General features: G+C 43.8%; 1 protein-coding gene across 3 annotated transcripts in view; it reads left to right on the top strand.

Moving 5' to 3' along the window:
- SATB2 (SATB homeobox 2) overlaps nucleotides 1–15,732 on the top strand; it is a 166,207-nt gene that overhangs the window by 21,170 nt on the left and 129,305 nt on the right. For all 3 annotated transcript variants that reach the window (XM_043525481.1, XM_037912819.2, XM_037912818.2), the window contains exon 3: nucleotides 3,656–3,832. In XM_043525481.1, the coding sequence (XP_043381416.1) occupies nucleotides 3,656–3,832 (177 nt within the window). The remainder of the gene's footprint in view (nucleotides 1–3,655; nucleotides 3,833–15,732) is intronic.

Here is a 15,732-nt window from a genome sequence, read left to right as displayed (position 1 = left end):
TAGTCTCTCTCTCTGCACCTTCGGCCAGGCTCAGAAAAGAAATTGAATAGTTTGCCTAAAAAGTAAGGAAAGCCAGGTGCAAAGCCTTAGCTGTTCAACTCCCTGTGACTGGAAAGGGAATCGTGAAGTTTAAACCCCCCAGATTTGGAAAATGTACGCAGGCATAAACAGTTATAGTCAAAGCAGTTTGTGCACAGTTGTCATACATTGGACTGTGAACTGGCCTCTTCCTCAGAGTGCAGAGAGCGGCTTTTATGTACCAGTGCTGTCATGAAAGCATGTGCTGTTTTCTAGGATCTTGTTTTTTACTTATGTGTTTCAACTGATGCTATGTGTTCAGGGTTAAAGCACCATCTGAATTTTATGCAGAAAAGCAACTAAGTTGCTGCATTTAAATAAATTAACAAAAATAAAAAAAAGGAAGCAGCTTAATATGAATGCCTTTGTGCATTCTGGCATTGCATTTATCCTTTTCAGAACGAAAAAATATTCCCTCTTGCCTCCAGTCCACCTCTTGTAACCTCTGTATATGAAAATCATATAGTTTTATGTCCTGTACCATGAGTTATAAAGACCCGCTGAAGCGCCTTTGTAAATCTGGGAAACCAAATACACACAGTTTTAGGACCAGAGATTTTCTTTTGTGTGTTGTAGTTTCTGGATGATCAGGAATGGGAAGAGAACCAAGCAAAGTTAAAACTAACTAAGTAAAGGCTTGTTTTGCCTTACTCCATCAGCACATACAAGGCTTCATGTCTAAGCTCACGGTCCCAGCTTTGTAAATATTGCTATAAATTCTCTGACTGGGGCTGTTGCAGAGCATTGACTAATTTACACAGCTCTACTTTAAATCTATTGTATTAGCGTTGAGTATGAGACAGGTGTAATATACGTACCTAGGTGTGAGAAGTTGTGTATATCAGTCTGTGAGAGTGGCATTGGCTTCCAGCCGAAAATGTTTTCTTCTCTCATTTTTAATGTACAGTAAAGAATGTTAATTTATTCACTCAGATTGTCAGGAAACAGGGAACTCTGAGGTAATAAATCTGTGGAAGAAATGATAGCTTTACTCTGTCCAATGCTAAATAAAGGGCAAAGCAGGTGATACTTCTTTGGAATGAGATTTTCTGGGGAGAGTTGGATTTACCATCAGTCTTTAGGAAAGTAGGATTGGTGTTAAAGTTCTAGGGGTTGTAGCCACAGGCACAAAACCCCATTAGCAATAGAGGATGTGGTAATTTGCCCTTTGCCCCTTGCCCCCCATTCTTTTTAATGTACTATTAGCAGCTTATTGTCATTTCTGCCGGGCCACAAAGCTCAGAGATGCTGTCCTTGGAAACCCCATCTCTGTAGCAGAACTTCCAGCAAGCAGTGGTGGGAAAGGACCATTTTAAAAGCCAGTATTTGGGAGCATTACGGAGGATCTGCAATAATACTGTGGGTTCATCCTGCCACTCCAAATTTAAACTGTGAGCAATTCTACTTCCAGCAATTGAGAGCTTCTTCTGCAGAGAAGACGTAAATGATAGTATAAATTGCATGGGGAATCAATATAACCTATATGTCAAGGGGGCAGATAGACAGGGTTGTAGCAAGAAAAGCAACCAGTAGGAGGATAAAAGATGCAACAGCACGCCCCTCTCTTATAAGCTTGCATTCACCCACTTGTGCTAATTTACCAAATTGTAATTTATGCAGCCATTAGTATTGCGTCTGAATTTGGCCTCTTGTTACTATAATCATCATAAACTTGTCTCACAACATATTAATAGTTACACCACAGATTGTTGGCATTACTAATGATAAATTGGGCATCAAAAGTAGTATGACAAACCATATCTGAATAGAAACAGAAGATTTTCACTTACAGAGAGACTGAAATTTGTGTGATTTACAGGCAACTAGGATTCAATCCTAGGGTCATAGAAGTTAATAGGAATTTTGTCACTGGCTTCAACAGGAGCAGGATCAATTCCATAACATCTTTCCGGCAAAGAAGCCGGATGGCTTTATGGTACATGTTCTTGAGTACATTAAGAATAAACGGTGCTATTTGAGCTTGCAAAACCCTTGGTCATGTACCAGAATCCAAGAGTTAAGAAATAAGACAAGGAGCAATATGACTATGGATGTTGTATTAGCAGAACTGCGAACTATTTCAGTTAAACATTTTTTAATTAAAACAAAATGAATCGCAGCAATCTGATAGTGAGAGGTTCATTCCTGAGCTTGTTACTATTACAACCAACACTACTGTACTTGTCAAAGGGAACCTGATCAGTGTCTAATGTAACGATTGAGAGTTGTGTACTTTTCATTTTATTTTTAAATGAGTTTCGTCTCTTGCACCAAGAGCTGATAAGGATTTGAGTCCATTAGTTTGGCCTCCTATGGTTGTCATTGACTTCACTGTCTCCTGTAGGGCTGTGATTCTAAAATGGAATGTAGCTTTTCCCCAAGAAAATGCCTAAAGAACCAGAAACTTCAGTCAGTGTATAGAAGTGATCTTTAACCAAAGCTTGATCCGAACTGTAGTGGATACCTCGAAGAGGTTTTAATTGGCTTCTTAAGGAAGGAGAGTTGACTTCTTGAAATGCAGTTTTCCCTGTATTTTGCTTGAATGTGCAATACAGTAGCACAATGATTGTTATCCTTAACATAACCTAAAAATAGCTAGTTGTTTTTCTTTTATTTGCTGTTAGAGAGAGCGCTATACTGCTGTTCTTTAGAATGAGCTTTCCCCCATCAATAATAGACCTAAAGGAACTCCTTTTATTAGACTGTATAGGTAGGAACTAGTTAAACTATTTTAGGCTGAGATACATCTCCAGCCTCACAATGATTTCCAGCATGTTTAGTGACTCAGAAGTATATGTAGCCAATTAATAAACTTCTAAAGCAGAGCTAATCAGCAGTTTGAAAAGGAAGGATGATAACATTGTTACAGGTAATGTTATGTGAAAGGTAGCTTCCCTAGTCTGTTTCAAACACAGGCCACACAAGTTGTAGCAGATGCAAACCTGCCAGGAGTCATGAAAGGAACTTGCAATAAAACAAAATTAAACAACCCTGCCCAAACCTTCTCCCAAGTCTGGGCTGCTTCTAAACTTCCTCTCCTAGGACTGCTTAGTCCATACCTAGATCCTCTCTAGACCACTACCCCCTCATGCCTTATATCACGGGGAGATAATGAACTGCCTCAGTGATTCTGCAGGACCAGCACTTGCTAACAGGGTGGGTTTTCCTACGAACAATGCGAGCCTGTTACTGCATGTTTCTGTAGAATGTTTCTTAATATGGCAAAAGGCTGTGTGGCTTCAGTCTATACATGTATTAATGACCACACCCCATCCCTCTCGAGCACATATCTGGAAAGTCTCATTAGGGCATCTTGTTCATCCCCATGCCAGTTAGGGATTGGTTCCTGCATTGTATTCTCTGGACTGTTGTCTAGTGTGGTTTTAAATGAGTCAAGTGATGAGGCACCCACTATTTCTCTTGAAAGACCATTCTGCAGCCGAATGAAAACCGGGAATCTGCTAACATGAGCCCTCCAGGAGATGTATTAATCTGACATTTTAAATCAGAAATGAATGACTTATTTGTTCCTGTTCCTCTATTACTGATGATTCTTTTAAAAACTTTTCTCACTTAGGTTTGATGATTCCTGTCTTTTGTGTGGTGGAGCAGTTGGACACCTCCCTCGAATACGATAATCGAGAGGAGCATGCAGAGTTCGTTCTGGTTCGCAAAGATGTGCTCTTTAGCCAGCTGGTGGAGACGGCGCTCCTGGCTCTGGGGTATTCCCACAGTTCTGCAGCTCAGGCACAAGGTATTCCACTGCATTCTTTTTCATGCTCATTGGCATAAGAAAACAGCCTTTCATAGCTCCTGAGGTCACTGTGCAAGAGAATTAACGGCAAACCTAGCAAGCAGTTAAATCAGTAGTATTTCTTACAACTGGGCTTGTAAAACCCCAAACTCTCTACCTGGTTTAGAAAGCGTTTGATAAATCCTACTCAAGTATGAAAGGCTGGTATTGATCAATCAGAGAAAATGTTATGACTTGCTTTGTTCTTTACTGTAAGGCCCTAAGCTTGCTGCCTCAAAGAACATTATTCAGAGGAGCCATGTAGTACGCCTGTGTGTATAGCTGCGTGCCATTGTACAATATGTGCAAGCTATCTTTCCCCCTCATTTAGGGCCATGACACATGAACACCAGGTTATGTATTTAAGAATGGTTGTGCTGCACCATACTTTGTCCCTAATAGAGATAGATCGATAGATATATGTTTATTGGATTCCTTTTATGACTGATAGCTTATTCTGATTATTTTATATTAGACCAATATCTATTTTGGCTTCCCTAGCATAGTGCTACAAAGCCTCTTGGGAAGCTGAATGTCACCCTATAGTTGTGTAGGTGATTCTTCGGCAGTCGAGAAGAGGTTTAAAAAAAAAAACCAAAAAAAAAACCTCTTGAGAAAAAAATTGAAAACCAAGATCCTGTTGAAAGGATTTTCTCTGCATTTCAAGTGAATGGCTTGTATTGACTAGATGGTAATGCTTACTTTTTTGGAAGCAAAATCCGTAACTTTCAGTTCAATCTTGACATGATCTTTTAAAAACCAATGCACAATTAGACTAATTTAAGAGTGGTTTTTCTAGGAAATTTGGCTTTTTAGCTGCTTTAGACAGTATTTCCTTATTTAAAAAAAAAATAAAAGGCAGCCATGAGGTTTCGGCTGCATTCAATGTGAACAGCAGCGGTGTTTGAAACTAAGTGTCCTGGAATGTAGGATATAATAATGTCGGGCTCATAAAGAAAACTTCTTTCAAAACAGTGTGATAATGATTAATTTCCTCTGTCAGCTAGTCTGCTTTTCGAGAGAGGTCCAGGATTTGAGTCCAAGCAAAACTCAAGTACAGCGACACTGAGTTTTGTTACAAAACACAACAATAAAAGCAAGCAAAGAAGTTCGGATTTCTTTCAAAACACTTCATGCCATTTCAGGGACACTTTTCTCTGAATGTAAAGGTCACTGTATCCCACTGTTTCCATCCTGGTGAGCCAGCTTCCTGCTTGACAGCGCTATTCATCTCCGTTAACACGGTTGCTCAACGTGTTGGGAGCTAACATGTGGAACAGGCTGCGTTAAGTAGCCAAGATTTGATTTTTGGCATCTATCGAGGGAAGGGGCTTCACGGGGAATCTGCTCCAAGGAGGCGTGCCATTGCATGCAGTGACCCATACCAGCTGAGCATCTTGCTTGGAGAAACCTCTCTCTTGCAGTACCCTTCTGCTGAGGGCTCAAGTGGGAGAGGGACTCACACAGGCTAATAGCCACTTCCCCCTGTGCAGTGGCTGCTGCATTTTTTTGCAGTGTGGTCTTGGAAAATGAACAGGTTAAAGTAATCATCTGTTGTTGGCTTGTGTGTTTGTGTTTTAAAGGGCTAGTATTCAAACCTCACATATCAAATTGATTTCATTAGTTAAGAAATGGCTTCTCTTTGGTGAGCACTTTTCTCATACAAAGTGTTAGTGCCCACCAGTTCCTTTGTAGTGTTAAACCTCACACATGAAATTGTACTTAAAAGTGGAAGAAATTGCCATAAAGCTTGATCAGCTCCTAGATCTCTTATTAATGTATTGCTCTTATTACCTCACTCTGAAAAGCCAGTTTTAAATTGTACCATACACGCCATACAAATAGTGAAGGAACACTGAGTGTATCATTTGAGGTTGATTTTTTTTTTTTTTTATATGAAGTCTGCTAGAGAACAGATCATTTGTGTGCAAGCTGCGAGATGTGACAGAGGCATGGACATAGAACTAGTTGATCACCAAGACAGTTTAGAGTCCCGCTGAAAACGGCAGGATATTGGTTTGGTTTGTAATCAGTATTAGGGTTGAAACAAGGGGGGCTGTAAGGTGGTGATGTATTAGTATTAGCTTATAAAAAATGATAGTACATCTTTTTTACCTTTTCTGAGCCTATCTCAGCTGCTCTGCATGAGGAGAGACCAGCCCCTCCTTCTCCAATAATGATATGCTGCCAGTAACTTCGTCAACAATCGTGATCATTGGAGTTGATTTCTTTTTAAACGATGCATTGATAAACAATCATTTTAGTTCTCTTTACCAGTGTTCTGTGAACAGGAAAACAGCTAATTTATAAGACCAATGTGAGAAGTTCAGCATTCTCTGATGCTTTTCTAAATGCAATAAAACTTTGAGCAACTTGCTTTGTAGAAAACTGACTAGGATACTGATGTGAAGAGCTATCCTGACATATTTTAGTGGCAAAGTAAACACTAACTGGTTAATGCTTCATTATTGTAAAGGCAGTCTGTGCACTGATTAGTAATACAGCTGTGGGATAAGAATTCCAGGTATTGTAATCTGTTAGGTGGAAAAAATGCACATTTTTAATTTTTCTCTATGTTCACACATTGTTATCTTCACAAACAATGTTCTGTAACCAGATAGGGACTTATTACCAGCCTGGCACTAGGGTGTGGAAGTTGGTCGTGTGAAATCCATAAAAGCGTAGTAAACATTTGTGTATTTTCTTTCATCATTTGAGGCTACATCTGAAATTAGAAAACCTGCTACCTATTTCTTTATGAATAGAATGCGATACCACCGAGCTCTTCTTAACAAGGATATTTTCCTGTGCAGAATTTAATAATATTAATATCCCAAATCTAAAACAGTCTGCTTCTAATCATTGTATTTATTGGGGTGGGGTCCCAGACAGAGAATAATTCATCTGGAGCATTTGTGACCAAACTGGAGTCTACAGGGCCTTTTTTTGAGTGGCCATTAGAGTTCTACATTGTGACCTGCACCTGATCTTTGTCATAAGAAGAGGTAGCCCATAGGCTCTGTGTGTCTCAGCAGCCAGTGCTCCATGAAGATGGTTAAAGATACAGCACTGAATGCTGGGACCAGACGTCTCCACAGGCTGCCCCTCCATACTAAAAATAAAAGTAGCTACAATCGGCTCCATTTTACAGGCAAATGTACAGCTGTTGGATTAGCTGTGAAAGCAGACTCCTTATGACAATGGATACTAATTTAGTAGAGCGAGTTGGCAAATTTTGCAATGCTGAGAGAAACCAGGGGAAAAAAATTAAGTGAGATTTTTCTTCTATATTTTGACCAGCTCTGCTAGTTAGCTCTGATCACAGGCTCTGCAGAGAAGCCAAAGAATGACTGGACCATGAAGCTGGAACTACACTTCCACTTCCTGAAAATGGTTCAGCTAGGTCAGAGTCAACATGGGTTCGCCAGGCAAAGTGCAGTGTCTTCCACTGTGGATGCTCCTCTCATACCTGTGCTGTGAATGAAAGTTTCCAGGGCAGAGCGACAGTTTTAGCCATAGATTAGATAGATACATTTCAGGAGGGGCTGCCATGGCTTTAGGAGGAGTTGTGCTGCATGATGTTACCCATTCAGAAAGTGCACGTCTGTTCCGGGTTCCTATTACCAGGAGCAAAACGTGTAGCAATTAGCCAGGTGGACAGAAGACCGTTGCATGGGGGTAGGGAGGGCAGAGGGGGGCGGTGATAAGGAGAAAAGTGAAATGGGGAGACTGAAGGAAGGTAGGAGGCTGCCAGGTGGAGTGGAGGGAAACAAGAAAGTGACAGGAGATCTAAGGGAGAGAAAGAAGTGGCTTTAGGCTTGCTATTATATCTGGCCTCTGGCACTCTAGAGCAGGGGTGGGCAAACTTTTTGGGCCATATTGGGGTTGCAAAACTATATGGAGGGCTGGGTAGGGAAGGCTGTGCCTCCCCAAACAGTCTGGCTCCCGCTCCCTATCCGCCCCCAATCCATCCAACCCCCTGTGCTCCTTGTCCCCTGACCGCCCCCTCCCGGGACCTCCCACCAATAACCGCCTCCCTGGGACCCCATCTCCTATCCAACCCTCCCTGCTCCCTTTACCTTGACTGCCCCGACCGATATCCACACCCCTGCCCCTAACTGCCCCCCTGGGACCCCACCCACTATCCAACCGCCTCACCCCATCCAACCACTCCCTGCTCCCTGTCCCCTGACTGCCCCCCGGAATCCACTGCCCCTTATCCAACCTCCCCGCCCCCTTACCTTGCCGCTCAGAGTGACAGGAGCTCGCAGCCACACCTCCGCACTTCCTGGCAGGAGCAGCGGGCCAGAGTGCTGGTGTCTCAGCAAGCTGAGGCTGCGGGGGAGGGGGAACAGCAGGGGAGGGGCCGGGGGCTCAAGGACCGGGCAGGATGGTCCTGTGGGCCAGATGTGGCCCGCAGGCTGTAGTTTGCCCACCTCTGCTCTAGAGTCTGAGCACTTCACAAACATGAAGAATTTTATCCTGGCAGCATGAGTGAGAGGTAAGGAAATGTCATTATCCCAACTGGACAGCTGAGAAACTGAGGCACAGATATTAAAGGATTTGCCCAGGATCCATAGCAAATGTGACAAAGCCAGGAATGAAACCCAGAACTCCTGGTGTCTTAACCACAAACCATCTTTTCACTTGGAAAAAGGGGGGCAAACAAAGTTTCTGAACATGTAAATATACTTAGAGTCTGCCCCGCCCTCAGGCTGTTAACCTAATGCCCTCCATGATGACTGGATACACTTAAATACTGCAGTCGCTTTGGGTATTTTGCCATTTAGAAAACAACCAGCCACTAAAACGCAGTCCACCAAATGTGTGAACCTATGTCAGCCTGAATACTTAGCTCCTGCTTTAGTTGCATTGTGTGATGACCATTACAACCCTGTTGCTATCTGTGGGACTATAACTGTCTACAAATATTTGAAGGGTGTAAATACCAAGAAGGGAGTGGAATTGCCTAGGACCTCCAAGAGGACAGGGCTAGGGGTAATCACAGGAAACTGAGTAAAAGATAATTTGGGCAAAATACCAGGAAACATTTCCCAACAGTGAGCTCTGTTGGATTGCGAAGTAACATCAGCGTAGACTGTGTAACTGCAGGGTGAAGGCAAACAGATCAGCTGCTGGTGTTTATTGCCATTGAGTACACACAAGAATAATTTTAATATTCCTCTATCAAGAAAGATAAAACAAGATCATGAAAATACAGTAGAGCCTTGCTAATCTATGCATGTTGCTGCTTGTACAGTAGTAATAGTGTACCAAGTACACTACAGACAGGAAGAGAAGGAGTTTCTTTCCGATTACAGCTAGTATAAGTAAGAGGAATAACTGCACTCATGTCAGTGGAGCTACCCCATGTACAGCTGATGCGAGAGGAGAACTGGATCTACTTTGAAGAGTTGTGTGAAAATTTACAGGTGTAGTGGTCTCTTCCTACTCCTCAGCAAAGACCACTGGCTAGTACTGTTCAGAGCTGTGTGTGCAGGGCTGGGTCCCAAGTTCTTTTGATCAAAGCACCGATAATAATTAACAGGGTGGTCTAGTCAGGTTTTGTACTGTCAAGACTTTTTTGTGTTTACAAAAGAAACACTTGATTTACTGGTAAAATTCTGGTGCTATAAATGAAACTCCGTGATAGTTATCAAATGAACAAAACGCATTTTCTGATGGTTTCCTTGCCCTCACATTGTTTGTTCACTTTTTTTTCCTTCTTCGTTTGTATGCGGTAGTGCCTAAGAACCCTGGTCATGGACCACGATCCCATTATGGTAGGTGCTGTACAAACACAGAACAAAAAGATGGTCCCTATTCCAAAAAGTTTGCAATCTAAGTTGCCCTTACAATCTACTTGCTCCCTAATCTTGTGAAGTTCATTAATTTGTCATGGGGTCTCCCAATGATTAGTGCAGTTTTCCCGTATTTGTGCCTTTAGGTTCTAGGCAGATTGGCAATGTCCCCATAACCTCAACTTGGTGGTTGCCAAATATGGATGCCCTGATAACGTAACACCTCTCTCTTATTTAAAAATACACAAACAAAATACCCCTCCCTTCTGGCCTCCTCTCAGCAGCAAAATCTTATCCGGATCTTTGATTAAGAACTATATCTGATTAAGTTAAAAGTAGTAACCCCCTTTTGCCTTATTCGCTTCTCCTGTGGCGTCTATATTCTCATCCCTAGTTCTCCTCACTCACTCCCTTCTCAGTGGTTTCTGATTTTGGGGGGAAGGTGGTGGGGGGCTGGACTAAAGCACTCAGCAGTGTTGCACGTCTGCCTGATGTGGCTATACTGGGCATTTTGCAATGAGCTCTGAAGTTAATACTGACAGCCTTGAAACGAATTGTTAAGCCGATGTGAATTCTGGCAATGATCTGAAGGGGTCCAGAAGAAAAGTTTCCTTCTGAACGCCTCCCTAAATTCTCTGGGTTTTGTAGTTTTGGGTGTTTCCATTTTTGCTTCCTTATGTTCTAAAAAGAAGGCCTGAAAGATTTTTCTCAGGTTTTGGTTTTTCCTGTGTTTAGTATTATTATTATTATTTAATAATACTTTGTATTACCATAGTACCTAGGAGTTCCAGTCATGGACCAGGACCCCGTTGTGCTAGGCACTGTACAAACACAGACAAAATCATGGTCTCTGCTACAAAGACCTTAAAAGTTCGTATCTTGTCTACCCTGGAACGCTTCATGGGAAGTGGAGCGCAGAACTGTATCCCAAGAGTTGAGAGAGAAAATCAAGCAAGTATGAAGGGCAAGGAATTTTACTCAGCCTGTTTAAAATGTTTTTTGCTTTTTTGTTTACATGTATTTAATTCTAACACCTAATGAACACTTGGCTGAAGGGGCATATATGATAAAGATTCAACATCCAAAGTCTTTCAGATAAGGCATGGCTGTTCCCAGCAAATATAACTGAGACCGTCTCCCATCAAAATCATGGAAGACCATAGTGAGACTTCTGATAACCATGAAGAACTTTATTTTTGGGGAAAAAAATACATTTCAAGTTTCTTTACATGTGCTAAAGAAGCAGGAAGGGTCCAAATCCAATTTAAAAAAATGTTGCAGGTTGCCTTTAAATCTCATCTGTGAATGTTACCTTTTTTTGGTAGAGTCATTTTGCTGTTACGCAAATACTTTCTGTCACTACCTTATGAACCCATTGGCCACTACATTCCTTGCTTTGCTCGTTACAGAAGTTCTTAACTTTAAAACAGAGGTCAACAAGTGTTTTTTGCCCCAAAATGCTGATCTGTATGCAAGTTGCTTGTGGCATTGGCTCTCTGCTCTCCATTTATTATTTGCAGGATTTTTGTGATGGAACAAAAACTTCCACAAATAATCTGTTTTTCTAGATGGCAAACATCTGGGTAGTATAAGTAAATGGGTAATTTATTAGTGTTTGAACAGCTTAAAGGAAAGTAATCAAACAGAGCCCTGAATAGCTCAGCACTTCTGATGGCTGCTTTCCATCTCATGTGTGGTTTGTGACTGAGCAAAATACCATGGCGTTCACAAGCAGAAGAGGAGGCAGGGATGAAAAGAAGAGAGAGCTGAGTGGTCGGAGGACATTTTGGTCACAGTAGAATACCCCTGCTTCGTTTCCTGTATGCCTGTGAGCTTTTGCATGTCCACGATGCAAATTGTTAAACCAAGTGCTGTGAAATACACCATATTTTGACTGGTTTGAGGACTCTAATGAATCCTGAATTTGTGTTTCAGTGGAGTGTGTATCATTTGTTTGTTCCATACCAGTAATTGGTAAAATTCTGAATACGTCACTGAAAGAAAACATTAAAGATTTCTTTTTTCTTTCTGTTTCTGAGCAATAACACCACAACATAATAGCAAATCTGCTCTACTGTTTTACAAGGTTGTATTCCTTAAAGCTTTCCACTCTTTGTGCTGCAGGCTATATGCAAATAGATCAAACTAGTGTCCCATAGCTTCACCCTCATTAGAGAAATATTGTCACATATTCTTTTAGTCAGTTCTGTAAACCCATGAACAAGATGCTAAAGAAGTTGTGACAGAAAAGGGGCTATGGCCCGGTAACCCTTACAGCAGTATTTGAGGGAAAATAAACAAAGGCCTGGTCTACACTACGAGTTTAGGTCGAATTTAGCAGTGTTATCTTGATTTAACCCTGCACCCATCCACACGACGAAGCCCTTTTTTTTTCAAATTAAAGGGCTGTTAAAATCGATTTCTTTACTCCACCCCCGACAAGGGGATTAGCTCTGAAATCGGCCTTGCTGGGTCGAATTTGGGGTACTGTGGACGCATTTCGACGGTATTGGCCTCCGGGAGCTATCCCAGAATGCTCATTTGTGACTGCTCTGGACAGTGCTCTCAACTCAGATGCATTGGCCAGATAGACAGGAAAAGGCCCGCGAACTTTTGATTCTCATTTCCTGTTTGGCCAGCATGGCGAGCTCACCTGCACAGGTCACCATGCAGAGCTCATCATCACAGGAGACCATGCAGTCCAGAATCACCAAAGAGCTCCAGCATGGACCAAATGGGAGGTACGGGATCTGATCGCTGTATGGGGAGATGAATCCGTGCTGGCAGAACTCCGTTCGAAAAGGCGAATTGCCAAAATATTTGAAAAAGTCTCCAGTGGCATGAAGGACAGAGGCTATAACAGGGACCCGCAGCAGTGCCGTGTGAAAATTAAGGAGCTCAGGCAAGCCTATCAAAAAAGCAGAGAGGCAAACGGCCGCTCCGGTTCAGAGCCCCAGACATGCCGCTTCTATGATGAGCTGCATGCCATTCTAGGGGGTGCAGCCTCCACTACCCCAACCCTGTGCTTTGACTCCGTCCAAGGAGTGGGAGGCAACACGGAAGCGGATTTTGGGGGCGAGGAAGATGATAGCTCACAGCAAGGAAGCGGAGAAACCGGTTTCCTCAGCAGCCAGGATCTGTTTCTCACCCTGGACCTGGAGCCAGTACCCCCCGAACCCACCCAAGGTGGACTCACCGACCCTGAAGGTGGAGAAGGGACCTCTGGTGAGTGGACCTTTGTAAATATTATACATGGTTTAAAAGCAAGTGTGTTTAATGATTAATTTGCCCTGGCATTCACGGCTAGTACAGCCACTGGAAAAGTGTGTTAACGTGTCTGGGGGTGGAGCAGAAATTCTCCAGGGACATCTCCATAAAGGTCTCCTGGATGTACTCCCAAAGCCTTTGCAAAAGGTTTCTGGGGAGGGCAGCCTTACTGCGTCCTCCATGGTAGGACACTTTACCACACCAGGGCAGTAGCACGTAGTTGGGAATCACTGCAGAACAAAGCTTTGCAGCGTATGGTCCCGGTGTTTGCTGGCATTCAAACAACATCCGTTCTTTATCTCTCTGTGTTACCCTCAGGAGAGTGATATCATTCATGGTCATCTGGTTGAAATAGGGCGCTTTTAGTAAGCGGACATTCAGATGTGCCCGTTTCTGCTGGGCTGTTTGCCTGTGGCTGAACAGAAATCTTCCCCGCTGTTAGCTACGCGGTGGGGGGAGGGGTGAAGCCATCATCCCAGAGAATTGTGTGTGTGTGTGTGGGGGGGGTTAGTCGGGTTTCTGCTGCATGTGAACCCGGAAACCGCAACCCCTCCTTTTAAATTGCCAACCCATTTTTAATGGCCAACCCAACGGCTACTTTGTATGGGAAATGAGGGCGCTGCTGTTTGAAACCATTCCCACATGTTATGAAGGTTAAAGTAGCTAAAAGACTGTGGCTTACCATGGCTGCCTGCAAGGCGAATTCTGATGCCCGGCGCTGCATGAGTGATCTCTCACACCAAACCGGCATACCCTCAATAAGAGGCAAAATGCAACCTTGTAATGAAAGCACATGTGCTATGTAATGTTAACAGCAAGGTTTACCATGAAAGAATGTACCCATTGTTCTATAAAATGTGTCTCTTTAAACTACAACTCTCCCTTTTTTTTCCTCCACCAGCTGCATATGTTTCTCCTTCCCAGAGGCTAGCGAAGATTAGAAGGCGAAAAAAACGCACTCATGAGGAAATGGTCTCTGATCTCCTGCTGTCCTCCCACACTGACAGAGCACAGCAAAATACATGGAGGCAGACAATCTCAGAGTGCAGGAAAACAATATGACCGCGAGGAGAGTTGGCGGGCTGAAGATGGTAGGTGGTGTCAGCTTGCTGAAAGAAGGCAGGAGTCAGTGCTCTGGCTGCTGGAGGATCAAACTCATATGCTCCAGCGTATGGTTGAGCTGCAGGAAAGGCAGCAGGAGCACAGACTGCCTCTACAGCCCCTGTGTAACCAACCGCCCTCCTCCCCGAGTTCCATAGCCGTCTCACCCAGATGCCCAAGAACGCGGTGGGGGGGCCTCTGGCCCCCAGCCACTCCACCCCAGAGGATTGCCCAAGTAACAGAAGGTTGGCATTCAATAAGTTTTAAAGTTTTTTAAAGTGCTGTGTGGCCTTGTCCTTCCCTCCACCACCCCATCCGGTGCTTCCCTCCTCCACCACCCCTCCCGGGCTACCTTGGCAGTTATCCCCCTGTTTGTGTGATGAATAAATAAAGAATGCATGAATGTGAAGCAACAGTGACTTTATTGCCTCTGCAAGCAGTGATCGAAGCAGGGAGGGGAGGGTGCTTAGCTTACAGGAAAGTAGAGTGAAACCCGGGGGGGTGAAGTTTCCATCAAGGAGAAACAAACAGAACTTTCACACTGTAGCCTGGCCAGTCATGAAACTGGCTTTCAAAGCTTCTCTGATGCGCACCGCACCCTCCTGTACTCTTCTAACCACCCTGGTGTCTGGCTGTGCGTAACCAGCAGCCAGGCGATTTGCCTCAACCTCCCACCCCGCCATAAATGTCTCCCCCTTACTCTCACAGATGTGGTGGAGCGCACAGCAAGCAGTAATAACAATGGGAATATTGGTTTCGCTGAGGTCTAACCAAGTCAGTAAACTGCGCCAGCGCGCTTTTAAACGCCCAAATGCACATTCTACCACCATTCTGCACTTGCTCAGCCTGTAGTTGAACAGCTCCTGACTACTGTCCAGGGTGTCTGTGTGTGGCTTCATGAGCCATGACATTAAGGGTAGGCTGGATCCCCAAGGATAACTATAGACATTTCAACATCCCCAACGGTTATTTTCTGGTCTGGAAAGTAAGTCCCTTGTAGCAGCTGTTGAAACAGACCAGAGTTCCTGAAGATGCGAGCATCATGTACCTTTCCTGGCCATCCCATGTTGATGTTGGTGAAATGTCCCTTGTGATCCGCCAGTGCTTGCAGCACCATTGAAAAGTACCCCTTTTGGTTTATATTCTGGCTGCCTTGGTGCTCCGGTGTCAAGATAGGGATATGGGTTCCGTCTGTCGCCCCACCACAGTTAGGGAATCCCATTGCAGCAAAGCCATCCACTATGACCTGCACTTTTCCCAGAGTCAGTACCCTTGATATCAGCAGCTCAGTGATAGTGTTGGCTACTTGGATCACAGCAGCCCCCACAGTAGATTTGCCCACTCCAAATCGGTTACCGACTGACGGGTAGCTGTCTGGCGTTGCAAGCTTCCACAGGGCTATTGCCACTCGTTTGTGAACTGTGAGGGCTGCTCTCATCTTGGTATTCTTGCGCTTCAGGGCAGGGGAAAGCAAGTCACAAAGTCCCATGAAAGTGCCCTTAAAAAGTTTTGCAGCCACTGGGAATCGTCCCAGACCTGCAACACTATGCTGTCCCACCACTCTGTGCTTGTCTCCCGGACCCAGAAGCGGCGTTTCACGCCATGAACCTGCCCAATTGGCACCATGATGTGCACATTGCAGGGGCCCGTACTTTGTGAGAAGTCTATGTCCATGTCCTCATCACTCTTGTC

Source organism: Chelonia mydas, chromosome 11 (genome assembly GCF_015237465.2).
Source record: "Chelonia mydas isolate rCheMyd1 chromosome 11, rCheMyd1.pri.v2, whole genome shotgun sequence".
Classification (NCBI taxonomy): domain Eukaryota; kingdom Metazoa; phylum Chordata; order Testudines; family Cheloniidae; genus Chelonia; species Chelonia mydas.
The sequence above is the reverse complement of the archived record's forward strand: the minus strand, read 5'-3'. Positions and strand labels throughout refer to the sequence as shown.